The 27768-nt window shown below is 43.0% G+C and overlaps 1 protein-coding gene across 1 annotated transcript; it reads left to right on the top strand.

Annotated features, from left to right (window-relative positions):
- On the top strand, window positions 1–27768 carry KNG1 (kininogen 1). Its single transcript, XM_033150747.1, has 11 exons — window positions 1–329; window positions 10170–10280; window positions 13865–13949; window positions 17867–18039; window positions 19090–19197; window positions 22142–22223; window positions 22717–22883; window positions 24330–24437; window positions 24910–24999; window positions 26460–26504; window positions 27019–27768. Exons 1-11 carry the CDS (start codon window positions 123–125, stop codon window positions 27553–27555), a joined length of 1713 nt encoding a protein of 570 aa, XP_033006638.1. The 5' UTR covers window positions 1–122; the 3' UTR covers window positions 27556–27768.

The raw sequence follows: 27768 nt of genomic DNA, 5'->3' as shown, positions 1-27768 counted from the left end.
TTAAATCAAAGGAAGGCTGCTGCAGTCTTCCACGGCAAGGCATTTCCCCGTCAGATTTTTGAAGAGTCTTTTCTCTCCCTTTTCCTCTCCCCAGGTTTCAGGACCTTCTCCCTCGCCTTGACATGGGACTCTTCCTTCTGTTAGCCTTCACCTTCTGCTACTGCCATGCCAGCCCTCTCCAAGGCCAGAATGTAGACTGCGATGATCCTGGTGTCTTTAATGCGGTGGATGTAGCGCTGAAGGAATTGAATCGAGAAATAGCGGAAGTAAATGGTGGAAATAAAGGACACAAATATGCACTCAGTATAGTCCTTGATGCCAGCAAAACAGTAAGTGAACTCTGGAACAGCAGAAAAATAATCTCTGATTGTTAATCTTTTTTCTTTCTTTTTTTGCAAATATATTTTTATTTTCCATTAACGAAACAAAATAAATACATATTCATCAGATATAATTTTACAATATTACACAAACTCCGCCGAGTTTCCTGACTTCCTTCCTTCTCTTCTCTGGTTTTCTAATTTTTCATCATTCCCTCGCTTTCCCTTATTTCTCACATGTTTTGTCATCTTACTATTGTCATTATCTATCTTTACATTTTTTTGTCATGCTGCAAGAATTCCATCATACCTGTAAGTGCTTACAAATTTTTACAATCTTTTATATAATCCAAAAATTTACTCCATTCCAGTTGAAACTTTTGATCTCTTTGGTTTCTTATTTTTCCCGTTAATCTCGCTAATTCTGAATATTCTAATAATTTTCTTTTCCAATCCTCGACCGTTGATAGATCTTTTAATTTCCAGGTTTGTGCCAGTAATATCCTTGCTGCTGTGGTGGCGTATAGAAAGAATCTTTGATCTCTCTTTTCAATCTCTTCCCCAACTAAACCAATCAGGAAGGCTTCCGGTTTTTTCGGAAATGTATATTTAAGTATTTTCTTTAATTCATTATAAATTGCTTCCCAATAAGATTTAACTTTATCACATACCCACCACATGTGATAAAACTCACCATCCTTTACCTCACATTTCCAGCATTTCTTATCATAGCTCCCATACATTTTCGCTAATTTTACTGGCGTCAAGTACCAACGGTACATCATTTTCATGATAGTTTCCTTCAAAATCGTGCAAGCTGTGAATTTTATATGTTCATTCCATAATTTTTCCCACATTTCGAATTGGATGTTGTGGCCCACATCTATTGCCCATTTTACCATTACCTCTTTAACTTCCTCATCTTTTGTGTACCATTCTAATAGATAATTGTACATTTTGGATAGCAATTTCCCCCTGCCCTCTAATTTTTCCACTTGAAATTTAGATTTATTGTTATCAAAATTGCATTTTCTTTTATCTTCATTGAATAGATTATACACCTGGTGATACTGAATCCACCCTGTCAGTTTTTCCGCCACCTGGTCATATGGTTTAATTTTCCAGCCTTTCTCTGATTCTATTAGCAAGTCGTCATATGTTATCCAATTTTCTTCTTCTGTATTAATTTTTTTTATTGTTAATATTTCTGTGGGTGATAGCCATCTAGGTGTCTTTCTCTCTACTAGATCTTTATGTCTTTGCCACACCTCGTATAGAGGTTTTCTAAACACGTGTGCCAAGAATTCCTTGTGGACTTTCACTTTATCTTGCCAAAGATAGGAGTGCCAACCATATCTGTTGTTAAATCCCTCCAAATCCAAAATCTCCCTATCCTTCAGCACCATCCACTCTTTCAACCAAATCATGCAGGATGAGTCATAATAAATTTTTAGATCTGGCAGTCCAAAACCACCTCTTTCTTTTTTGTCTACTAACAATTTATGTTTGATTCTTGGGTGTTTGCCCTGCCAGATATATTTCGACAGATTTCTCTGCCACTCCTTTAACTGACTTGTCCCTTTAATCACCGGCAGCATTTGGAAAAGAAATAAAATTATTGGTAAAACATTCATTTTTACACTTGCTATCCTTCCCCACAGTGATAAATTTAATTTACTCCATATTTCTAAATCTCTTTTAATTTCTTTCCAGATGGGATCATAATTGTCACTAAATAGATTTATATTTTTCGATGACAGCCAGATTCCTAGATATTTTACCTTTTTTACCACCATAATGCCATACATTCTTTGTAATTCCTCAATTTCATTCTTATTTAAATTTTTAACCAGCATTTTTGTCTTTTCTTTATTTAACTTAAAGCCCACTAACTTTCCAAACTCCTCTATTTCTTTCAACATTTTCCCCATACTTTGTATTGGTTCTTCTAATGTCATGACCAAATCGTCCGCAAATGCCTTTACTTTAAATTCTCTTTTATCAATCTTAACCCCCTTAATATCTTTTGTATCTCTTAATTTATTTGCTAGAACTTCCAGAACGATAATAAAAAGAAGTGGAGATATCGGGCAACCCTGTCTTGTACCTTTTGTAATTCTGAATTTGTCTGTTAATGTTCTATTGACAACTAATTTCGCTGTTTGGTCTTTATAAATAGCCGTAATTCCATTTAGAAATTTTCCTCCTACCTACATCTTTTTTAAAATCTTCATCATAAATTGCCATGATACATTATCAAACGCCTTTTCGGCATCTATAAAGATCAGGGCTGCCTTCTTATCTATTTTCAGATCGAGATACTCAATCAAGTCCACGATTGTTCTTATGTTGTTTTTCATTTGGCGTCCTGGTAGAAACCCCGCTTGGTCCCTATGGATCAACTTATTTAAGACCTTCTTCAGTCTATCTGCCAATATATCTGTAAATAATTTATAGTCCAAATTCAATAATCTGAGCCTTGTTTGGGGATTAGAGTAATGAAAGCCTCTTTCCAGGAGTCTGGAACTTGTCCGCTGGTTAGGATCTTATTCATCACTTCTAACATTTTTGGTACTAGTTGTGGTGCCAAGTCCTTATAATACTTTGCCGTTAGGCCACCAGGGCCTGGGGCTTTCCCCCCTTTTAATTTCTGAATTGCACATTTGAGCTCCTCCTTCGATATTGGAGCATTTAATTGTTCTTGGTCGTCTTTTGAAATTTTCTTTGGTTTATTCTCTTCCAAATATAAATCCATTTCTTCTTCCTCCTCCTGCTCTTTCTGATATAAATTCTTATAAAACTCCTGAAATGCATTCTTAATTTCCTTTGGGTTCTCTATCATTACTTCATTCTTTTTAATTTTATTTATTATACTCTGCTCCTGTCTCTTTTTTAACTGCCATGCTAATAACTTCCCTGTCTTATTTGCATACTCAAAGTTCTTTTGTCTCATCCATTTTAGCTTCCACTCAATTTCCTGATTGATCAGCATTTCAAATTGGTTTTTTAACAACTTAATGCTCTGCTTCAAATCTTGATTTTTCGGTTTTAGAATTAATTGCCTTTCTTTGTCTTCCAACGCTTTCAGGGTTTCTTCTTTCTTCCTTTCTCTTTCTTTCTTTTTGCCAATATTTTGTGAGATCATAAAGCCCCTCATCACAGCCTTACTGGCATCCCAAACCATATTCAAATCTGTTTCTTTATTTATATTCAGTACAAAATAATCATTTAGTACCTTCTTTGCTTTTTCTACCACTTTTTCATCATTGAATAAACTCTCATTCATTCTCCATCTACTCTTGGCACCTTCTCCTTTTAACTCCATGTATATGGCATTATGGTCCGATAAAGTTCTTGGTTGAATCTCTATTTTATTGACTCTTGATATCACTCCCTTAGTTACCCAGACGTAGTCTATTCTTCCTGAACTTTGATTGGGCTCTGAGAAATGCGTATATTGTTTTGTTGTTGGGTGCTTAGCTCTCCATGTGTCTATTAGGCTTAGATTATCTATCAATGTGAAAAAAGTCTTTGGTAGTTTACCTTCTGAACCTGAGCTTCTTGATGTTCTATCCATTGCCGGGGTCACAACACCATTTAAATCACCCATTAAAATTTGCTTTTGGTCAATATATTCAAGCAACCTTTCCTCAAGCTTTCTATAAAATTTAGCTTTTTTATTATTCGGAGCATATATTCCCTCCAGCAATATTTTCTCTCCCTGCCATGTTATTTGTACAATTATCACTCTCCCCTCCTCGTCTTTATAAATCAGCTTAGGTTCCAACTTCTGTTTTACATAGAAAACCACCCCTCGTCTTTTCTTTTTGTCCGCCGTCACAAAATCCAAACCCAATCTCTTATTTATCAATATTATTTTATGTTTTTTGGCAATGTGGGTTTCTTGCAAACATATGACATCTAAATTTTGTTTATTCAAAACATGTTCAACTTTATTTCTCTTACATTTATTATTCAAACCGTTTATGTTCCATGATTGAAGCTTTAAAATCATATCTCCTTTCCGATTCTGGTATCTTATAGGTCTTTCTTGTTAAATCTTCCTAGGTGTTCGCACTGCCTTCCTTCACTTGTTCCTCTTCCTCTTCTCCCTCTTCACTTTCCTCATCGTTTCTCTCTTCTTCTCCTTCCTCTTCCTCCTCTTCCTCTTCTACTCCTCCCACTGCTCCTTCTTCCATAACTCCTTCTACTGCTTCTCTTGTCTTCTTTCCCTTCTTATCCTCCTCCAATCCCAGTTCCTTCGGGTATCTTCTGATAAATTTCCTTAGTTCTTGCTCACTCTTAATCTTAAATCTCTTGTTTTTAAAATAAAAGGTTAGTCCCTCTGGGAATTCCCATCGGAAACTTATCCCTTTTTTCCTTAGGATTCCTGCCAAAACTTGATATGGCTCTCTTTTTTAGGAACCTTGTTGGGATTTATTTGTATATGATAATTTCCCTTCCTCCTATTATCAATTTCTGTGAGTGACTTAATTTCAAAATCTCGTTCCTAATGTCCATTGAATTAAACATTGCCAGGCAGTCGCCTGGTAATTTCTTCGCTCTTGCCTTTGCCGATTTCACCTCTATTCTGAAAACATTCAAAATGGAGTATTCCACATTTTCTTGTTTTGTATCTAACCATCTGGCTAGTTCATTCACTAATCTTTGTCTAATATTTTTGTTGGCTTCCACTGGGATCCCACGAAATTTAAGATTAAGTTGTTTTTGCCTTAATTCCAACATAGCTAAATTGTCCAACATCTCCTCCTGGACCCTGTTTAAGTCTACTATTTCTTCTTTTACTTTTTCTGTATCTTTCTTTGATTGTTTAACTTCCTTCTGCACTTTCTTTACTGAATTTTCTATTGTCTTAGATTTAGTAGACAAGTCTTTTAACTGTTCTGTCAGCTCTCCAACTACTTTCTCAAATTTCTCATCCATTGATTCCTTCAAATCTACAATTTTTTTCTCAATATTCTGTTCGCTTTGTCTTATTTCTTTTTTTTATCTCTGATAATAAACCTTCCCATTCCTTTCCTTCCTCTTGTTTTGAGGCCCTTCTTTCCCCTGGTGTTGCACTCCCTTTGATCCCCTTCATTCTATTCTTTAATCTAACTTCTGTTGTTATTATTTTTTAACCACCAGGGGGCTCAAATCTCAATTACCTTACAATATTTAACCCTGCAACCTATTTTACACCTATAGATGGCGCCTTGATATATTTTACAGAATAGAGAGTCCGTGGAGAACGTCTAGAGTTTGCTCAGTTCAATAGTCCTTTCACTTTACTTTCGGTTTCTTTGTTCACCAGAGTCCCTAGGTTACTTTCAGTTTCTTTGTTTCAGACCCGTCTCCTCTTTCGCTACTTTGTAAATGCTAGGAAGTCAGCAGTTCACCCATAGACTCTTTCAACCAGCAATCAGTATCAGAAGACTGTCAATAAAAAAAAACGAAAGTCAAACCTGTAAAGTAAAGCCCCCCTCCCTCCCCAGAAACTCAGTCTGACGATTGTAGTAGTCTCCGTTTCTTCCCGCGGTGTTTTAAATCAGACTGTAGTGATTTTAATCCTCAAATTCTTGTCAATCGATGTTTGTAATCCGAGAGGTCGTTACCCCTCAACTTTCGGCCAAAAATTTGTAATCCACGGGGTTGATACCCTTTATTTTCTTTCCACCGCTTGTCGACTTGGTCTTCTTACATGCGGAGGGGGGTCTCCCTTTCACCCTTTCTTTAGAATGCTTCAACAGAACAAAACTTTTAAAGCCTTGTGAAGCTCACCAAGAGTCAGAAACAACCTTTATCTCACCGTGCCGCAGCGCAAACCCCCTTCTCCGTTCGCAATCTCTGTCCTGAGTTTGCTGGCACGATGTCGGCCGATCTTAAAAGTCTCTTAAAAGTCTCTTTCTCCCTTTCTTCTGCCCCCCATGAGATCTTCTTAGTTTCTATAACACTCTAGTCCTTCTTTCTTTTGTTATTATAGTCCTCTAATCCACCCGGTATATTATTTTCCAGGATGATCAGACAAAAGGGTTTACTCACTTTACAGGAACGCTGCTTTTTTATTCATCTTGCACTGTCATGCCCAGCACCATTTTTCGCCAGAGTAGAGACAGACTCCCTTTTTGCGTCTCCTGCTCATGTCCAAATCTTCACAAATGCCAGTTATTAAATTGTGGGCAACTTTGATCTTTCTAGTTGCCCGGTTCTTTCTTTACTCTTTTGTCTTGGAAGCGGGCTGCTTTCATCCGGATCTCGAGGCTTTGCGTCACTGGGGGGGGTGCGATGTCCCCATCTTGCGTCCGCCCTTCACCCCTTCTCCCGAAGTTTGCGCTCAAACCTTGGGTTCGGGGGTGCAGCAAATGACGCTGCCGGGTACTCTGAACTTCAAGGTAACCCCCCTTGAAGCGACCGGGTCTGCATAGCCTTTGCACGACCCCTTTTTTCCCCAGTCACGCTCGGAACTCCCAGAGGGGTTATTCCACAATCCTGCGATGGCTGCATCTCCACCGGAAGTCCCTGATTGTTAATCTTTTCATGCAAGGACTATTAATTTGTTCTACAAGAAGACATTTCCTACAAATCAATGGGATTGGCTGCAGGAGGGGACATCGCTCATGAGCCAGGAGTGCTAATTTTCTCTCTCTCCTATCGTTGTTGCTCTCTCATAGTTCTCTCTCTCTCTCTTTAATACTGAAGCGCTCTAACTAGTATAAAATTAAATGAGCACCACTTATGACTCCATTTAGTGAATATTTCAATTGCATTAATAATTATCATTGCATAGAGCTCACGCTGGACTTCAGAAAGTGTTCACCCACAGAGTTTTATGCGGGTAACTTGCAACGTATGTGAGGGTCCGGTTCCGTAAATGCATGAAGCCAGAAATCCCGGAAACACCTCTCCCCGGCAAGGTGGAGGGCTGCTTACCCAGTTTTGTGCTTTTCTAAACCCTTAGTCTGGGATTTTAAGCACCTCTCACAATTTGATTAATACCTCCATTCAGTAGCGGACAGTGGTGGGGAGGGGTGGCAGTGCTCAAAGGACCACCCATAAGTTGCATGGTTGCTGTTTACTGGGAGGTAGTACTTAGTTTTAGCATTAAATTACATCTTTCCTCCAAGATGGAGGTGGCAAGAGAGAGGAGGGCAAGGCAGCAGGGAGGGTGGCATGGTCCAAGTATAATGGCCAGAAGTCCCAGATTGGCTCCAGTGATTAATTTGCAATTTGCCAATCTCATTGCTGCCTCTCCTCCTCTAAGTGAGTGGCATCAGTGTGACCAGTTAAAGGTCAGGTGAGCATCAGCATCCCACCCCTGCCTCTGCTCTAGGCCCAGATTACATTATTATTATTACAGTTGTACCTCCGGTTACATAACCCTCTGGTTACGTAAACTTCAGGATGCAAAAGCGGCAAACCCGGAAGTATTTGACCAGGTTTCGCCATGCGCGCATGTTCAGAAGCGGTCCTCAGGTTGCAGAAACCTTAGTATCCAACTGGACCTCCAGAACGGATCCTGTCCGCAACTGGAGGTACCACTGTATTATTATTATTAATTGAAGTTATATTAGCAAACTGTATTGGTATCAAAAAAATTCTCAAACGTTTGTTGGAGATTTAAAAAGGGTGCAGGGTACCTTCATGCACATGTGGTGGGACTGTGTGAGGATACCCCTTCCAAGCCCCTGCATCGCCTTTCTGGCTCCACCTCTCCTTCCCCGCTTGAGGAATGGCTGCCTCCGCTTGAGGAAGGGGAGGGGGAGCTCGTAAACAATGGACGAGGATCCCTGTACTCTAAATGCTCCCGCGACACCGGCTGCCGCGGGGAGCGGGTTTTCCTGACACATTCTGACATTTTGTGCCAGAAGCTGCCCCCAAGGACCATGTCTTTGGGTTGCTTTCTATTAATATTGTAAATAAGTAAGTAATTTGACTCCGCATTAGAAATAGTCGCAGCATCGTTGTGGGACGGAATTCCACAAGCATTGTGTGATGAATTGCTTCTTATTGTAAGACCAAATTGCTGCAGATCAGTTTCTCTGAATGACCCCAAGTTCTTTGGTATTGTGAGAGGGACTCCAATAACCCCACTCTTTTGTGACACTTCTGAATGACACACCAATGCGGCTGCTTCTAGCTGAACTTTGCTTCACATGAAATTACATGCTTTCAGGTTCTACAGTAATACTGAAATTAATATGAGTTTTTCAGCTGAAGTTGATGCTAGCGTAGGAGAGAGTTCGCTCAAATCTATTGATCCATCCTTAATTTATTCTTGAATATAGGCATTGCTGCCCTGCTGGCATTTGGATCGTTCAAACCCATCTATTATTGATGGACTAATTAAGCATAAAAGCTTGCTTGTCCAAGAGACCGGTGTCACTCTGGTTTCAAGCACAGTGGGTAGGGTTCACCATCGTAGGAGAAAACAGCACATGTTGAGGTGGGGCAAGTGCAGCTGTAGATCACATGGTGTGTTGACCGCAGCAGAATTTGGAACAAGTTCACAACACGCCGGCTGAAGAGCTGGTTTTGTTTACAGAGGTTAAATATTCCCATCAGTTTGTTGTTGTTGTTGTTCAGTCGTTCAGTCATGTCCGACTCTTCGTGACCCCATGGACCAGAGCACGCCAGGCACGCCTATCCTTCACTGCCTCCCGCAGTTTGGCCAAACTCAAGTTAGTAGCTTTGAGAACACTGTCCAACCATCTCATCCTCTGTCGTCCCCTTCTCCTTGTGCCCTCCATCTTTCCCAACATCAGGGTCTTTTCTAGGGAGTCTTCTCTTCTCATGAGGTGGCCAAAGTACTGGAGCCTCAACTTCAGGATCTGTCCTTCTAGTGAGCACTCAGGGCTGATTTCCTTGAGAATGGATAGGTTTGATCTTCTTGCAGTCCATGGGACTCTCAAGAGTCTCCTCCAGCACCATAATTCAAAAGCATCAATTCTTCGGCGATCAGCCTTCTTTATGGTCCAGCTCTCACTTCTGTACATTACTACTGGGAAAACCATAGCTGTAACTATACGGACCTTTGTCGGCAAGGTGATGTCTTTCCCATCAGTTACCTTTCATTTATGAAATGTTTGCTCTGCTTTGCAGCTTGCGGACAACGGTTCAAAGAATGCTTAGCTGAAAAGGCTGTTTCATGGCATGTAGCAGAGAAACACGGCAGTGTGCTGGGTCCAGTTTCATTCTGTTGCTTCTGTGTTAACTCGGCACAAATTACTGCAGTTGAGTTAATGAGTCTGGGTGTTGTGTCCGATTCTGCCGTTCCACACGTGCAACACACTTCTGCTTGTGCAACTCCTCTCCCATACAGCTCCCCCCATGCACAATCAGAATCTGCTCCAGAGGATTGAGGGACGCTCTGGAGCAGATTTGGGGAGTGGGCACAGAGAGAGGAGAGGAAGGGAAAGTCCAGTTGTGAAAGCAAAAATATTTATTTATTTGAAGCATTTCTAAAGTGCTTAGTATTTTTAAAAAAATCTGTAGAGGTAAAGGTAAAGGTACCCCTGACTGTTAGGTCCAGTCGCGGACGACTCTGGGGTTGCGGCACTCATCCAGCTCTATAGGCCGAGGGAGCCGGTGTTTGTCCGCAGACAGCTTCCGGGTCATGTGGCCAGCATGACCAAACCCTGCTGAGAATACACTGTGTACCAAACAAAATTTCTTGCACACTTTTAGAAAAATGGCTTTCCAGCAGAGAAAAGCCTGGTGATTTGTGATGCTGGGGAATAGGCCTTGTTTAAAATGCTGCGCATATTAATAAGCCATTAAGAAATCCTTCGGAAAACTATCTCCCTGGCTCTCTGTGGAAATGATGAGCACTTACATAAATGTTTTCTTCAGCCAGGCCCGGGCCAAAATTACGTTGTGAGATATCAGCTAAAGAGAACCTCTTGCGTTGCTAGAGATCCGACTCCCTGGCAAAACTGCGAGTTCAAGCCCATATGGGAGGGAGTAAGTATCTATATTTTCTCTCCAAAATGAATGTATAATTTAGCACAAACATGGTGGGAAGGTGCTACAGGAAACGGCAACAGACACAGGAGCTTCCCCCTCAAGAATCCCAATTTCAGAGGGACATCCCAGAATTACAGGAGCCATCCTGGCTTCTGATTGGATCAGACCAAAAGACGCCCATTTTTTTTATTTTGTCTCATGCTGTGGTGCGAGTCAGCTGATTTGCGCAAGAGTGCCGGGCCAAAAGGCTATCGTTTTTTGAGTGTCTCGTGTTCTTGAGGGAATCCTCTGGTTTCCGCGAAAACCGGAGACCAAAAAAACAAGCGTCCCGATTTTGATCAGCGGGATGTTGGAGGATATACAGGAGTGCCCATGTGGAAATGCTTTACGCAGAACATGGGAGAACTATGCTCTGGGTACAGGTCACACCGACATCTTTAGCAGGGATTCCAATGATGAAATTGTGTTGGTTGACCAAGCATGCAATTTTCAATGTGTATGGCCCTTTGCTTGTATGTACAACTCACAAGCATCTGAAGGACACATACTTAATGTCAACAGACATAACAGCAGTATCCAAGATGGAAACTGAAATATACTCGCAGTCAAGTGTGAATTTCATGCTTTTTATTCAGCTCATGGTAGCAATGAATCGATCTTTCCCCAAAACATCTGCTATATATACATTATTTACACAATGGGCCCCACGTGATTGGCTAATTCTGGGCTACTCCTGTAGGCCAATCAGGTTGCGGATTCACTTCCTCCAGGATCCCGATTGGCTGCTCTTGCAGGCCAATCAGGTCGCTGATTCACTTCCACCTGGAGCTGGTTTGGGTGGCTCCTGCGGACCAATCAGACTGCTGCATTCTGGATCCTATTGTTCTAGGATTCAGCTCAGTACATAACAGAAATGGAAGAGGAGCACCTGCTGGATCCGGCCAGAGGCCCATCTAATCTAGCTTTTTCTCCTTGCGCTCAGTGTGGAATAAGGGCTTGTGAACATTGAAAAGCTGATCTGCATGAGCAAAAAAATCCTACCAACTGCTAGATTGTGGTGCTACTATTGATATATTTACTGCTGAAAAACCCAGAGACTCATTTCCATGCTAATTCCATCTTTACAGGGATCAATGTATTTGCCGTTAGCACTACCTCAGACTTGTCCGCACAGTTTTTCAAATAACTAAGCAAGATTATCCCTGCTCCGAGTACTTTGTCATTCATTCATGAATTACGGTTAAGCGGTTCTCCAGCAAACATTAATCTTTTTAAATAAATAAATAAGTAAATGAAGCCGCCCACAATGGATTAAAAAAACCCACATTTGCAGCATTGATCCATGATACGATCAATTTTCCTTTATCACGTGCTTTCAATTAACTTTCAACATGAGATTAATCCTTTTTGGAAACAAATCACACAATATCACCTCAGGATATCGTTTTGGGTAAAGAACGCCTACTTGGATTTGTTCTGGATGAGAACATTAACAAATGATAGTTTCCAAAGAAGTAGTTGGCTAGATTGGCTCCAAATATCAACGCTAAATTATTCACCTATTTTTCCATTTACACACAGTCTGCCTGAAGGTAACTGAGGCAATGTTTGAACACACCCTGAAACAATAATAAAATAGAGGGCCATAGAATAATTTTGAAACTTCAGTTAAAAGCCAACAGCAACTAGAGATGGGGAAATATTTTTATTCAGTCCACTTTTCTAAACTAAAATGACCTAACTTGTATAATCATCATCATCATCATCATCATCATCATCATAATTTATTATTTATACCCCACCCATCTGGCTGGGTCTACCCAGCCACTCAGGGCGGCTCCCAACAGAGTATTAAAACACAATGAAAAATCAAACATTAAAAACTTCCCTAAACAGGGCTGCCTTCAGATGTCTTGACATCTGATTGGAGGGCGTTCCACAGAGTGGGTGTCACCACCGAGAAGGCCCTCTGCCTGGTTCCCTGTAACTTTGCTTTTCTCATGGAGGGAACCACCAGAAGGCCCTTGGAGCTGGACCTCAGTGTTCGAGCTGAACGCTGGGGGTGGAGACACTCCTTCAGGTATACTGGGCCGAGGCCGTTTAGGACTTGAAAGGTCAACACCAACACTTTGAATTGTGCTCGGAAATGTACTGGGAGCCAATGTAGGTCTTTCAGGTCCGGTGTTACATGGTCTCGGCGGCCGTCCCCAATCACCAGTCTAGCTGCCATAAGAATATAAGAAGACTCTGCTGGAGAAGCCAATGGCCTATCTAGTCCAACATCCTGTTCTTACAATGGCCAACCAGGTGCCTATTGAAAACATGCAAGGAGGAGCAAAGCACAAGAACACTCTCCCTTCTTGCAGCTTCCAGCAACTGCTGCTGAGAAGAGTTGCTGCCTCCAACCGTGAAGGCAGAGCATAGCCATCACATCTAGTAGCCCAAAAACTAATGCACAGATGAAATTATAATTTATTTGAGCTCTGCCCCCGATTCAGCTGAAGCCCTAATCCCGCACCAGATCAGGTTGATCTGGGCTCAAGATGAATCCAGTTGAGATGGCTTTCGATCAGCCACCTGGGGTTGCCAAAGGGCAGGGCAGTTGGGTAGGAGGGAAGAAGGAGAGACAGACAGCCTCTGCAGTGTTTGCTGCAGGGAACTGGCAAAGCAACACCCAGCAGGATTGAACCCTCTACTCACCAGCTGGTATGATCCTGCTCTCTGCAGTGTGATCAGGAGGAAGGAGACCTATAGCGTCTCCATCTTCCCCTCCCAACTCCCAATCATAGGGTCGCCATACGTCAGGAAAATTCCTGACATGTCCTGTTTTTGGGATGTAAAAAATGGAGTCAAGGAGGAATTTTGCTGAATCAGCAAAATGTCAGGGAAAACCCGGGTTTATGGCAACAAGGTGGAAAAAGCAGAAACAGCTCCAAAAGTTTTAAATCACCCAAAGAAGCTCAACAATTTTTGAAATTTTGAAATACCCAACCACATGTTTAATTAGGCTTTCAAAACTGTAATTAAAGTTGTGAGTGGGGGAAGTGAAGCCACATCTTCTCCCCCTGCCCCACTCCTGACCACAAGTTTAATCAGAGTTTTAAACCCTAATTAGCAGTAAGGTTGGCCTGCAAATTGATTTGAGAGCTTGATCTGAGTCAGTTTGGCCCTGGGTCAGTGCTGAGCCAAAGTGCCAGACTGAGGGGACCTTGCAAAGCCTTAATTCTTCTTCTTCAGGTATTTTGCCATTTTAGCATAGTCCATTAACTTGTGTGCATGCACACGAAAGCTCATACCAGAAACAAACTCAGTTGGTCTCTAAGGTGCTACTAGAAAGAATTTTCGATTTTTTTTTTCCATTAACTTGGTTTGCCAATCTTCTTTGGCCGGGACTGCTTCCCTTTGTATCAAGTTTCTATCCTGCCCTTCTTCCCAAAGAATCCCAGGCCTGCATTTCTCAGAATTTTGCATTTCTTCAAATTTTGCAGTACAGTTCTAGCAGTAACTAACCGCGTAACTACCAGGGAAGAGGAATTTTATGTCTGGTAAACGCTAATCGTTGTCTTTCTCACTCCTTGTAGGACTTTGGCGAGTGTGAAGCTGAAGTTCACATCGACGAATCCGGCGAACGTTCCAACGTTTTGCAGAAATGCGCTAACGTTACTGGTAGGCGGTACTTTTAAGTTAGCACACGGTAGGCTGACTGGATAGGAAAACAGTGGCTAGGAATGGGCAGAAGAAAGGTCCATACTGATAAATGTAAAGAAATGCTCTTCAGGGGGAAAATGAAAGCCCCAAGCTTGTTTTTATTTACTTAAATTAAAAGGAGCCCGTTTTGTGATGGGCTACTTTAGTACAGGACAGATCCTGAAGTTGAGGCTCCAGTACTTTGGCCACCTTATGAGAAAAGAAGACTCCCTAGAAAAGACCCTGATGTTGGGAAAGATGGGGGGGCACAAGGAGAAGGGGACGACAGAGGATGAGATGGTTGGACAGTGTTCTCGAAGCGACAAGCATGAGTTTGGCCAAACTGTGGGAGGCAGTGAAAGATAGGCGTGCCTGGCGTGCTCTGGTCCACGGGGTCACGAAGAGTCGGACACGACTGAACGACTGAACAACAACACTTTAGTACGTGTGGAGCAAGATAGGAATTGAGAAATGGGCCACATGGAGATATTCGGCCAATAGGTCCTTGTATTTGAAGGTGTTTGTGTGTCTATGAATATATTTGAGACATATATGCTACCAGTACTTACCATGAGGCAGAAGGAAGCCTGGCTAAGACCCCCATTAATATTTCCCAGCATGTACTTATTTTTGGGACGCGGGTGGCGCTGTGGGTTAAACCACTGAGCCTAGGGCTTGCTGATGTGACGTTCGGCGGTTTGAATCCCCACGATGGGGTGAGCTCCCGTTGCTCAGTCCCAGCTCCTGCCCGCCTAGCAGTTCGAAAGCACGTCAAAGTGCGAGTAGATAAATAGATACCACTCCGGCGGGAAGGTAAACGGCATTTCCGTGCACTGCTCTGGTTTGCCAGAAGTGGCTTAGTCATGCTGCCCACATGACCTGGAAGTTGTACGCCGGCTCCCTAGGCCAGTAAAGTGAGATGAGCACCGCAACCCCAGAGTCATACGCGACTGGACCTAACGGTCAGGGGTCCCTTTACTTATAACTTTACTTATTTTATTTAGATTCGTGGTTTATTGAGGTAATTAAGAAACAAGGCTAGGAACTGAAGGCCAGGCTGGCAGGACTGAACAACTGAAGCAGAAGCCTACCAAATTCTCAGATGGACACATGTGAGGTGGCAGTGCCCAGTTCTGAAGGATCGATGCCCATCGGATGTGTATGAGGCCTGGGGATTTGCAATACCATTTGTTAAAGCCATTTAGCACTGAACTTGGAGCTGCAACTCCAGCTTCATGTGGCAGCGCTGTGGCAAGTTATGTCATAGTGCCTGTGCAAATGCATCCCCGATTGCTGAGAATCTGAACTAATTGCAAGCACCTTAGATAAGCTCCTTTCTGCGAATGGCTGGCTGGCTTTATTTTTGCCTACCAGCAAGTCCTCTAACTTCCTTCTCAGGCACATTTATAAGGCAATGGTGACACCTAGTTGTCACTGTTAAATGGTAGCTGTATGCGTTCTACAGGGACACTTTCTCGCCCCTTTTTGAAAGCTGAAATCTACATGCGCTGTGCACCGCCAGAAAATACATCTCTGATTCCAAAGTCTGGGAAAGTTCCCCGTTGTATCTGAAGAAAACTAGAAGTACCCTCCAAGTCTATTGAATAGGATTTTCTACATACAGGGTGCCTTGTCAATCACAGGAGCCAACTCCTAGGGACCGTGGGGGCTTCAGCCCCCAAAATAAAATATTTGAGGGGGCCGCCTCCCCAAGTTTTGGGACATTTCCATTCAAAGGGGGGTGCATTGTGTCATGGGCCCCCACAATATTTTATTCAAGTTGGCACCCCTGTTGTCAATAGCTGGATGAATTTGTGTGGCCATGGGGACCAAGAGAATGGGAGGTTGCCAGTTTGATTAATGGGGCAGCACAGCATTAATCAAATAAAAATTGCCATGTTCAAGCCCAGCGATAGACTGTTTGTGTACAGTGCTCAGACCTACTCTGCCTTCGACTCCATTCCTCTGGTCCTTCGCCTCCTATGTTTTTTTTATTATCTGTAAGGTGCCTTGAGTCCCTGTCAGCTAAAAAGATAGGGCATAAATAAATTTAGTAGTAGTAGTAGTAGTAGTAGTCTAGGGACGCGGGTGGTGCTGTGGGTTAAACCACAGAGCCTAGGGCTTGCTGATCAGGTGGTCGGTGGTTCAAATCCCCACGAAGGGGTGAGCTCCCATTGCTCGGTCCCAGCTCCTGCCATCCTAGCAGTTCAAAAGCACATCAAAGTGCAAGTAGATAAATAGGTACCGCTCTGGCGGGAAGGTAAACAGTGTTTCCGTGCGCTGCTCTGGTTCACCAGAAGCGGCTTAGTCATGCTGGCCACATGACTCAGAAGCTGTACACCGGCTCCCTCGGCCAATAAAGCAAGATGAGCGCCGCAACCCCAGAGTTGTCTGCGACTGGACCTAATGGTCAGGGGCCCCTTTACCTGTAGTAGTAGTAGTCATAGTAGTAGTGTTTCTTTCCCCTTGCCTCCCATTGGAGCCCAAGGTGGCAGAATAACAAAACAGCAAACAAAATGAAACAAAAACAGTGTTTTCACATGCTCATTTTGTTCCGCAGGACTATAGCTGTACTCTACAAAGGGGTCCTTCTGACTGGTGTTCTATGGCATGTGTACAGGTGAAACTCGAAAAATTAGAATATCGTGGGAAAGTCCATTTATGTAAGCAATTGCTACTGGAGTTTAATATATGAGATAGACTCATGACATGCAAAGTGAGATATGTCAAGCCTTTGTTTGTCATAATTGTGATGATTATGGCGTACAGCTGATGAAAACCCCAAAGTTGGAATTGTTAATTTGGGGTTCTCATCAGCTGTACGCCATAATCATCACAATTATAACAAATAAAGGCTTGACATATCTTGCTTTGCATGTCATCTCATATATTAGTTTCACCTTTTAAGTTGAATTACTGAAAGAAATGAACCTTTCCACGATATTCTAATTTTTCGAGTTTCACCTGTATTATGCAACATGTTCCTGACTCAATAACAATACATTAATGGCCAGTTGATTCTGCATCGTTAGTTCTTCTGCTATGCCTCCCAAAAGCTACCACATTACTGCTGTTGGGAGGCACTATAGTGCAACAAACTCAGGGCAAAGCCAGAAAGTTTGCTGTATGAAATGTCGCGGGATTCCAGCAGGACCTTGTAGGGTGTGCACCGATTGCAAGTTAAGCATTGACTGGATGTTAAGAAGTTTGCCCACCCCTAAGGCTTTGCATTGTGCAAAAGTGGGGTGACGTATGACCACCGAGATACCATCTTGAGCACAAATCATCATGAATGTGCAATAAAGGGGAGGTTCGGAGGGGCCCTACATTTTGGAGAACTGGCCTCTCCTTCTATTTAAATTTCGATTAAAAGCAGCCACAGGGAACCCTAAATTGAGAGCCAGTGTGGTGTAGTGGTTAAGAGCGGGAGACTCGTAATCTGGGGAACCGGGTTCGTGTCTCCACTCCTCCACATGCAGCTGCTGGGTGACCTTGGGCTAGTCACACTTCTCTGAAGTCTCTCAGCCCCACTCACCTCACAGAGTGTTGTGGGGGAGGAAGGGAAAGGATAATGTTAGCCGCTTTGAGACTCCTTCAGGTAGTGATAAAGCGGGATATCAAATCCAAACTCTTCTTCTCTTCTCTTCTTCTTCTTCTAAATTAGACTGGGACCACGGCACTGAGGGAAGAGGGTTTAACATTTTTCTTATTGTTGTTCTTCTACTGTGAATGTCTTACCTTCAACCACTATTCCCCCACCATGCAAAACATCTGTTCCCCCCCAGGAAATTTCTTTATTTCTGCATTGTACCAGTTAGTGCACTGGGCAGTGGAGCTGGAGCTTTGCAGCTTACCGAAGCTGGCATAGTGCTGTTGTTGTTTTGGTTGTTCTTCAGTCCCAGTGATGGTGATCACGGAGCAAGCCGGATGCCTAGGTTGCTGGCAATCCATATCCACCAAGACTTTGGAGCTGCTGCCCATTGTGAGACACGCCATACAGCTACATAACAACCAGAGCGGAATGTCAAACCTTTTTGAAGCTGGAGAGATAGTGAAAGCCCAGCGTCAGGTTTGTATATGTCTAGGGGTGGGGAGAACCTAATGTCATGTGCCCCCTGGCATCATCTGGGTCTCCATACACTGGTGTTATGACCTCAGGGTTTGCCTCACCCTCTTCAGGGGATAATAATAATAATAATAATAATAATAATAATAATAATAATAATAAATTTAAATTTATATCCTACCCATCTGGCTGGGTTTCGCCGGCCACTGTGGTCAGCTTACGACATATACAGTCATACCTTGGGTTTTGACCAGCTTAGTTCTCTAACGTTTTGGCTCCCGAACGCCACAAAACCGGAAGTGACTGTTCCGGTTTTTGAACGTTCTTTTGGAAGCCGAACATCTGACAGGGCTTCCACGGCTTCATCAGAAGCCACGCTTTGGTTTCCAAACGTCTTGGAAGTCGAACAGACTTCCAGAACGGATTCCGTTCGACTTCCAAGGTACGACTGTGTGTGTGTGTGTGTGTGTGTGTGTGTGTGTGTGTGTGACATAACATCAAACATTAAAAACAAAATATCCTATACAAGCAACAGACCAATAAAGCAATAGAAACCAATAACCACAACAATAACAATACTGATGATAATAATAAATGTATTTTTTTCTGACTGACGGTCGAATGAAGAATGATGAGGATGATGATAATAATAGGCTTACAGTTATACCCAAATTAAAGTAACTGCCAAACTCAACTAAACTTTTAACCAACACCAACCCGACAAAAATGAAACAGAGGAACCAAAATTCGAACATTTTAAAACATTTTAGCCAGTTGCCTCAACTCAAGATTTGTTCCAGCAAGACTGTGGACTTGGAGGAAGAATAATGGGAGGAGTGGGAATTGCCCACACAGCCACCCCCAATGGTCCCCACTGCGTCAGAAGGTCCAGCATGGGAAGAGACGTACACTCCCGCAGCCTGAAGAGGTTGCATTTCCCCTCGTGACTTTTTGAGAACTCCAGCCCAGAAGCTCAGCAGAACCTCCATCTCCCTTGAGCTGTAGGGGAACTTTTGTGAGTCATTTGCAACCTCTCCTACATGTTTCTTCCAGGTGGTGGCTGGATGGAAGTATAATTTGGAGTATCTGGCCAGAGAGACAAATTGTTCCAAGGATGACTTTACAGATTTGAATTCAGAATGCAAAGCTCTTCCTCAAGGCGTAAGTGAGCCTCTCTGTTTTTTCCAGAATTTTGTGCAAAAAAAAAAAAACCCACCTCAAAATGTTAGAATCACCAAACGTACATTAACCAGTGGATGAATGAACCATACAAATTGGACAAATTAGCATTTTTGAAAATTGCATACTATGTGCATATTTGATTTACACAGAATTTGGGAAATAAGTCTGAAGCAGGACAAAGACAGATGGAATTGTGTGTAACCAGCAGAAAAAAATATAGAATGCATAGAAATGTGATAGCAGTTGATGCAGCTGAGGTTGGCCCTGCATCCCTTATCTTTGTAATGTATGATGGAGATTGTGAACAGAATTTCCAGGGAGCCAGAGCAGACAAACCAGTTCAGGGAGGAATTTCTTTTTCTTTTCTTGAACCAAGCCTAGGGATGGAGGAAAAATTCAATTCAGCTGGTATTTCTTTTATTAATTGATTTTTTGTTTTATTAATTAATTTTTATACCGCTCTTTATCTGTAGATCTCTGGGAAGTTCACAACATTTAAAGGCAAAACTTACCAAATCAGCACTTTCCAAAACAATACATGCACCAAAACACATTCGTATACCGAAATTAACACTTCTCTGAATTTTGCAAAGCAACTCTCCAGTCAAGTAATGTATACAAAAATGCTGTGCTTTTTTTAAAAAAAAAAAAAAAGTTTAGGGGTACTCTCATTTTGACTCAAGAAAATCACCATTTTATGGTTCAAATTGGGAAAAATAAATACAGGAAATGGACAAAACTACAAAGATGCACAAAATGTTCAGGGGTATGCATACCCCTGCGTCCATCCGTCCACACCCACACACACCCAGAAAAAAGCACTGCAAAAATGCATATACTAGGGTAAAAGAGTGCGTATAAATTATGTGTGTATTTGTGAAAATAGCATACAAAAGCACATTACACATGGGGAAATTGCTTTGCAGAAATGGGTGTATTAGGAGACATTCTTTGCAAAAATGTGCACACTGGAAGAAATTAGCAGTAAGATGCTGTTAAATTTTCATGAGAACGTAAACATTAAAAAAAAAAAATCAATACTGCTTGCACCTGTAAAAGCTTCAGGGTGGACTGTTTTGTCTCTAATCCGTACATGTCCCATAGCTTCCTGTCGAAGTCCTGTATCTTTTCAGACTACAAGTGTTCTAGTTCTCTCTCTCTCACAAACACACCCCGGTTTTGTTGTGCTATACTGCAAATATTGCCCCTCCAGACTGCAATATTGCAGTGACGTTAGGCTAGCATTGCTGAACAAGTAATATACCAGAATGACGAGGGGATTCTTCAGTATAAATACAACTTTAACACATTCTTATTGTGTCAATGACATGTTGCAGAACGCACCTGCGAAAACAACACCAGTCGGGTGAGATCCCGGGGCTGCAACAACATCAGAGCAAAAAGTGGGAACCAAAGTCCTGTCTAGCTCCTAGACGGTAGCTTCCTCCGGGGATATTTGGCTGGGCAGCCAAAAGCACTTCAGGAAACAGCCGTCTAATTCATTCCGTTTCTCCTCTTGGCAAAGAGAGCTGTGCTGGAAGAGTTGCCAAAAGAAATAAAAAGATTAAGACAGCAACCAATTTAACTCCAGGCAAATATTTCCATAGAAAGGAAGTTGTTAAATGTTCCTCTAAAGCATATATATCTGCAATGCAGTTCAGAGGAGGGATGTTTCGAGTGGAGATTTTATATATATATAAAATTTCCCAGCCAGGAATTTACTGGCTACTGCATTGTTAGAGAAGCCTCTGAGTTAGAAAGAACAGCTGATTTGCTTGTTCTTGCTCTGCAATTCTGCCTCCTAATTCCCCCATCAGTGGTCCAGGCCAGATTACAGGGGATTGGGGGAATGTGGATCAGGAACATTGTTTGGAGACCCTGTAAAGCAGGGGTGGGGAATATGCAGCTCACCAGACTACAACTCCCATCATCCCTGTCCATCAGCCAGGACGGCTGCAGCTCATGGAAGCTGGAGTCCGACAACTGCTGGAGGTTCTCAGATTCCCCACTGCTGGGGTACACAAGAAAGGGGAATGGATAGGAAGATCCGTTAGCCATGAGAGCTAATTGTAACCATAATGAAAGCATGGTACTGTTCTCGCCCGCCCCGCCCCCAGCAAGTATGGCTATTGCCCACCCAACATTCTTAAGGAACCGCCCTGCTGAACTTAAGCCTCTAGGGAAGCAATGGGCATCCAAAGAACTCTGAAACAGAAACAAGGTCATGAGAGGGTAGGAGAGGGTATATTAATTGCAATCCATCCCTCCAGGCGCCCCTATGTGGGAGTCGAACATACACTGAGCAGATCTTAAAGTCCCACCTATGGCAGAAAAATGGAATGAGGTGCCTCTGCTCAGCTTCTAAACTATGGGTTACTATTTGACTACAAGAACTAAAATTTCATCAGTAATTTAGTGCCCGTTTCTCCTCACGTACATAGTTTTGTATACAATATTACCTTATTTTTGCAAACCAATTTCCCCCTAATTTAATGCAATTTTGTATGTTCTTGTTTGTAATATATCGATTTTAAGCACACTTTGCCCTAGTATATTCAGTTTTGTGCCTGTTGCTTGTCTGGAGAACTGCATTGCAAAGTTCAAAGAAGTGTGAATTTTGAAGGCGGTGTTTCGGTTCATGTATATTTTTTTCAGAAACTGCAAATTTGGGAGGGTGAACCGAATTGAATTCCTCTTCCATCCCTGCTGCCCTATGAATATTTTAAAAAGGAATGGGAATGGGGAGGGCGGTGTGGTACGTCCTGAACATCTGGGGATTCCCTTTCTCCTTTTCCAATTCAACCAAGAGGACCACATCAGGACATCAAAAAGAAGAGCAGCCAACACACAGCATTTGCTTTTGTTTTCGGGTTTTAATGACCACTTCACCTTGTCTTCTTTTTGTTTTCTGTCCCCCCTCCAGCACATAGCTAGCTGTGTAGTTGATGCCTTTGTGGACTTGAATGGGGAGCTTGTGCGTGTTGATCAGAAGTGCATACTTCGAGGTTTGTAACTGTGGTATTATAAAAATTGAGGGGGGGGTGTGAAGTTAGTATTCAACCTCTCTACGTGGGGGCAAAAAAGGTAGGGCACTTTTTGGCTCTGTTTGGGCCACAGTGCTGTGTCACACGGAACCTGGCATTAATTCTTATGGGCCAAAGAGACAAGTGAGAAACAGCGCCCCCAGGTGACTGGAGGACAGAAAGCAGGCTCAGCTTACTTAGGACAACGTGGAGATGGGAGACAGAAGCATAGCTTCCTCGACGGAGCTATGGTAGCAGTGCCCATGCCCACATAGGCCTTCTATAGCTTCCTCTGGGCTCCCTCAGCTCTCCCTGCTGAAATTAGACTTGAAAGAAGCATTCTGTTGTAACCAATAGAATGTGCTCGTGGCATGTGCTCATGTGCGTGGTGCCTGCAGCGAGGTCTCCGTTTTGAAAATTATTCGATTTTGATGAAATCTAACGTGTTTTACTTAGTTTGTTCGTTTACTTGCAGAAAAGAAAAACTTTCCTGGCGCTGCTTGTCCTGGTTGCCCTCAACGTATTCCAACAGACAGCCCAGAACTAAAGGGGCCGCTGGCAGCTGCCTTGGAGAAATACAACTTGCAATGCGGTGGCAATTTCTATTACAAAATTGAAAACATTACAGAAGCTTCAAGCCAGGTCTGAACTCTGTTGCTTGCTGGCATTATACTTCAAAGTAATATTTTAAGAAAGCTGACTCAAATTGGGATGAACTGTTTCAGTTTGAGCCCAAGGTCTTTCCCAGATCCATTTGCCTAAAACAGAGATTGTGGGAACATGTTGTTGGCATCCGTCTGTCTCGAGAGACAATGGGATGCACCTCCGGGGGTGGAGTCAAACCGCCGGAGAATCGCAGCACCTGCTGTGGCTGCAGAGACTGATGACTCGTAACCGCTGCCTCCTGTGTTGTTTTTGCTGCAATAGCAGCACCAAATTGGCCTCCCTGGGGCACAAGCCTGGGCAGTGTATATGGAGACCCACCTCTCAACTTCCAGGACCCCCTTCTCAGTTTCGCTGGTGTTTTCCAAAGGAAAGTAGAGCAGTACCTTTGGCCCCAGCTTGGCTGCAGGAGTTGCAGGAAGGAGGCATACAAGACGCCATCCACCCACCTCTGGGTTTACTCCTTAGCCCTTTCTTCTCCCACAGATATCCTGCAAGGCAGAGGAACTTTAGAGTCAGAGTTTTCCTACTAGAAGGGCTACCTTCCCAGGTTGATGAGCCCCACCTGTCCCTTATGGGAACGTAGAAAGCTGCTTTTTACTGAACCAGGCCAACAATTCATCAGCTCAGTGGTGTCTACACTGGCTGGCAGTGGCTCCCCAGGGTTTAAGGCAAGGGACAATCTGGGCCCTACCTGGAGATGTTGGGGGGTGAAACCTGGGACCTCCTGTTGTGATATTAGTACAAGCCAAGCTGCAAATGCCTCAGCAGCGAGGTCACCTGACTATGAGTCATGTATTCATACTGTGGGAAAACCACTGGCCATACCAGCCATCCCACACATGTGATGTTATTGTAATGTACTGATGTATCTTACTTTCTGTTCTGCATCAGAGATGCTGGACGTATTACAGCTCTGAATCCATGAGCTGGCTACGCAGAGGCATATCTGCATTTTAACTGCAATAAAGTAGTTTTAGCCTTAAAGGCTTGTGTGTGTTGTTTTCAAGCTGGGAACAATCACATATTACTGATGTGCCCCTGGACTCGAGTAGCCAGGAGTGCACAGAGGCTTCGTTCCTGTCTGGGGGTCAGTCTAACAACTTGCCCCCCCGGGAAGTCTCATAACAACTCCTGCATGCAAAACAGGCAACCCATCACACTGAGCTGCAGCTCTTCCCCAAAATTCAGACTCTCCCATACTGGGGGGGTCAAACCTGGGCCACTTGGGTGAAAATCAGGATTCCTAACTGCTAGGCCACATGGGAATATATACATTAAGCCAGATGGGTTAGTAATTTTCACACAAGACATGGCCCTACAGCTCAACCCATTATAACAATACTAAGCATTCACAGTGTGCTCTACAACATCCATTCCACTTTACTTGTGTTTTTCCTGGTCATCTTTCTCCTTAAATTTCAGGTTGTGGCTGGAATAATATACCGAGTTCACTTTCAAATTAAGGAGACAAATTGCTCTAAGCACATTGTCCCGAAATTGAGTGATGATTGTCAGACTACAGAAGACAATGTAAGTTACTGGGAGAGGTTCTAAGATGAATATTTTATTTCAATCCACTAAATAAATCTTAAATTTGGATGTGGGTGGGAATATTACAGATCCATGTGGTTATTTGTATTCTTACTTTTTGAGACGTTCATTCCTGATTCACTTTGATTTAAACTTCTTTAGTTCCCTGGTTAGACCCAAATGCTAGGTAATATTTAATTCAGTTAAGATTTGTTGCCTTAATTTGTGTTTGGTTTTGACCTTAACTTTAATAAATTTTATTCCTCTTCACATGAAAACCCAGCACAACTGTTTATAAACGAAAAGGGTTTGTTTGTTTGTTTGTTTGTTTGTTTGTTTAAAAAAAATACAGATAAGAAAATGCCACAAGCTTTCACAATAGCATTCCCAACTATAATAATTTGCCACGGTTTGTATTTAATGTAACCTTTGACTAAAGATGTGCCACTGCTCTGTCTTGCTTTGGCTACAGAAACTGTTGTACTGCTATGCATCTATTTACGAGAGACCCTGGACGTCAGAAATCCAACCCAAATTGAAATGTGGTGAGCAACCTCAGGAGGTATGAAAATCCATATTGTTACAAAACCACTCCCACTCTCTGCTGAGCGGTAGCAAAAGTCCAGGGCGTTCCAGACACTCACCCAGGGTCTGTGTTCCTTTGGAGAATTGAGACACGGCAGAGATTGTTGTAGCTTTAAGAAATATGGTTTATTCACCTATTTACAGCTTCTGTTTGCATGGAAGTCCAGATCATGCAGCATGGTAATTTCAAGGCTTAGGACCCTCGTACTTAAGGGACCGCCTCTCCTGGTATGTCCCATGTAGGACCTTAAGGTCCTCAAATAATAATCTTTTGGAGGTCCCGAGCAACAAAGACGCTAGGTTGGCCTCAACTAGGGCCAGGGCCTTCTCAATATTGGCCCCGACGTGGTGGAACAGTCTATCACAAGAGATCAGGGCCCTGCGGGATTTGGCATCTTTCCGCAGGGCCTGCAAGACGGAGCTGTTCCACCTGGCCTTTGGGTTGGTTTCTGTTTAATATTTATGCTTCATCTTTTATTGGTGGGTTATTTTGAAATTGAGACCTGCAATTTTAATTGAATATTTAAATTTGTATTTTAATCTGTTATTTTAAATTGATCGTTTTTATGTTGTTGTTTTTTGCTGTGATTTTAATTGATGTTAGCCGCCCTGAGCCCAGTTTTCTGGCTGGGAAGGGCGGGGTATAAATAAAAATATTATTATTATTATTATTAAGAGGGGCTTGTTCCCCATAGCAGTGTAGCCCTGGAGTCCAAGGCATCTGTCCCAGCCAGCCTTCAGCCAGCCTGCCCAAGATGGATCCCAGTCTTTTTCTCCCCACCCCCCTTCTTCCCAGCACACTTTGCTAAAGACTCTCTTTTCCTGTCACCTCACATCTAGTTATCCTGGCAGCCTTCTGTCTGCCCAGGCCCAAGATTCCTCTTAGATGGGCCACCAACCCATTTTGTCATATGAATACCCCTATCCCAGGTGACAAGAGTTTTAAGATGAAGCACTGCTGCTTTTTAATATTGAATTTTAAATTGCTGTAACCTCCCCTTAGAGGAAGAGCAGGTAAGAAATTGAAATAATAACGAGCCAGATGAACTTGGAACAGTCTTGTCCAACCAGAAGGCATCTGGTTGGAGTCATTCAATGACTCTTGTCATTGTGGGCCGCTAGTGTTGCTGATGGGAGTTGGGAGTCATTCCCTCAGCCCAGCCCTGGGCTTGGCAGGGGGTTGGGACTGGATGGCCCTTGTGGTCTCTTCCAACTCTATGATTCTATGATTCTAACATCCAAAGGGCATCAAGGTGCAGAAAGCTGGCTTGAAGGTTTGGTTTGGTACAGACTGGAGAGAGACAATGGCCCACTTCCCACACGAGTTCTTCTAGTCTTTAGAGCTCCGGTCAAGATGTTGATTGCATTTGGCCTATAAGACTTAATGCTCTTAGCCCAATGTATCTGAGAGACTTGCTTTTCTGTGTGCCATTGTAGGAAACAGAAGGAAACCAGCCCTTGAAGAAACCAGACATGATGCAGGTACAGGCAACACAATAATGGTGTGTGTGTGTGTGTGTTATGCTATAGGAGTTTTGGAACCGCCCCTAGAGTCTAGTCACTCTGGGCACATCTGTTGCTGCGACCTCAAAATTTTAATAGTCATCATGACTTCTCCCATAGAATACTTGGATTTGCAGTTTAGTGAGGATTCTGTTAGAAATCCCGAACTCCCCTCATCGAACTGCAGTTCAGTAGATTCCTGTCTGGGCTGAGGGAATGGCTTTTAAACGAGTTTTAAGCCTGAAGTGGAGCTATGCCCTCAAAGATCAGAACAACCTCCAGAAGGTTCATTATTGGGGCTGGGGGGGGGGGGGTCGGTTAGGAGAGACTGGTTCCTGGATTCAGCATGGTCCGAATGTCAGTTTCCAATTTACATTTCACCATATTTTAATAGTTTAGTCTAATTCTTGTATGTTATCACGCAATCTTGACTCTCGGGATGTGTTGGTCCGTTTTAAGCACCTAATGAAATACATTATGATGGCTTTTTCAGCTTATGAGGAGACCTCCAGGTTACACCCCATTCCGGACTCCAGGTCTAGCCCTCATCACAGGAGCAAAAGGAGATGAACCAAGTGGGGCTTGTATCCTAGACTTTGGCAGCAATCATGGCAGCAGCCACAAACATGGCCACAGCCACAAACATGACCACAAAAAGCCAAAAAACAAGCTGAAAAACAAGTCTTCTGAAGAATCTGATGAAGACAAAACTACACCTATACTAGCTGCTGAAATCCCAGAACAGGTGCCTAATTTAGACGTGCTTCAACAAGAGGAAGTTGAGACACCACAAGACAGCAATGGAGCTCCACCTTCTTTGTTCGAACCTTTACCGGATCTGCCAGAACCACCAGCTCCTAAGTGCCCAGGGACACCGTGGAAACCCATTATAGCCCTTCAGGAACCTAGTCGTGACTTCACACTCGAAGATCTTTTACCTCCCTCTGTGGACACCGCTGAACCGATCGAAACAACACCAGCTCCCAGCCAGTCAATCTCCCTCGATTTTGATCTTACAGACGCTCTGTAACCAGTTTATTATTTCTTCAGGAAGTCATGAAATCCCACAGCAGTTGAGGTGGGAAAGTGACTGGGATTTTAAGGCTGCATGCAAACATAACACTGAAACAGGAGTTGCGGCAAATTGTTTCCCCCACGCGGCAAACCTGGCCTCCCCCCTTTTGCAATGCAATTGGCAGGTGTGCAACCCTGAAATTTAAACGTTGAGTCGGCAACCTTGCCA

This window comes from Lacerta agilis, chromosome 5 (genome assembly GCF_009819535.1).
Source record: "Lacerta agilis isolate rLacAgi1 chromosome 5, rLacAgi1.pri, whole genome shotgun sequence".
NCBI classification, from domain to species: domain Eukaryota; kingdom Metazoa; phylum Chordata; class Lepidosauria; order Squamata; family Lacertidae; genus Lacerta; species Lacerta agilis.
The sequence above is the reverse complement of the archived record's forward strand: the minus strand, read 5'-3'. Positions and strand labels throughout refer to the sequence as shown.

What these genes read in the sequence shown, in the direction of transcription:
- KNG1 (XM_033150747.1), top strand. Translation starts at nt 123, where the DNA reads ATGGGACTCTTCCTTCTGTTAGCCTTCACCTTCTGCTACTGCCATGCC. An exon ending in TCAAGCCCATATGGGAGGGA is followed by an intron (nt 10,281 to 13,864) that starts GTAAGTATCTAT and finishes CACTCCTTGTAG; the next exon opens with GACTTTGGCGAGTGTGAAGC. An exon ending in GAAATGCGCTAACGTTACTG is followed by an intron (nt 13,950 to 17,866) that starts GTAGGCGGTACT and finishes GTTGTTCTTCAG; the next exon opens with TCCCAGTGATGGTGATCACG.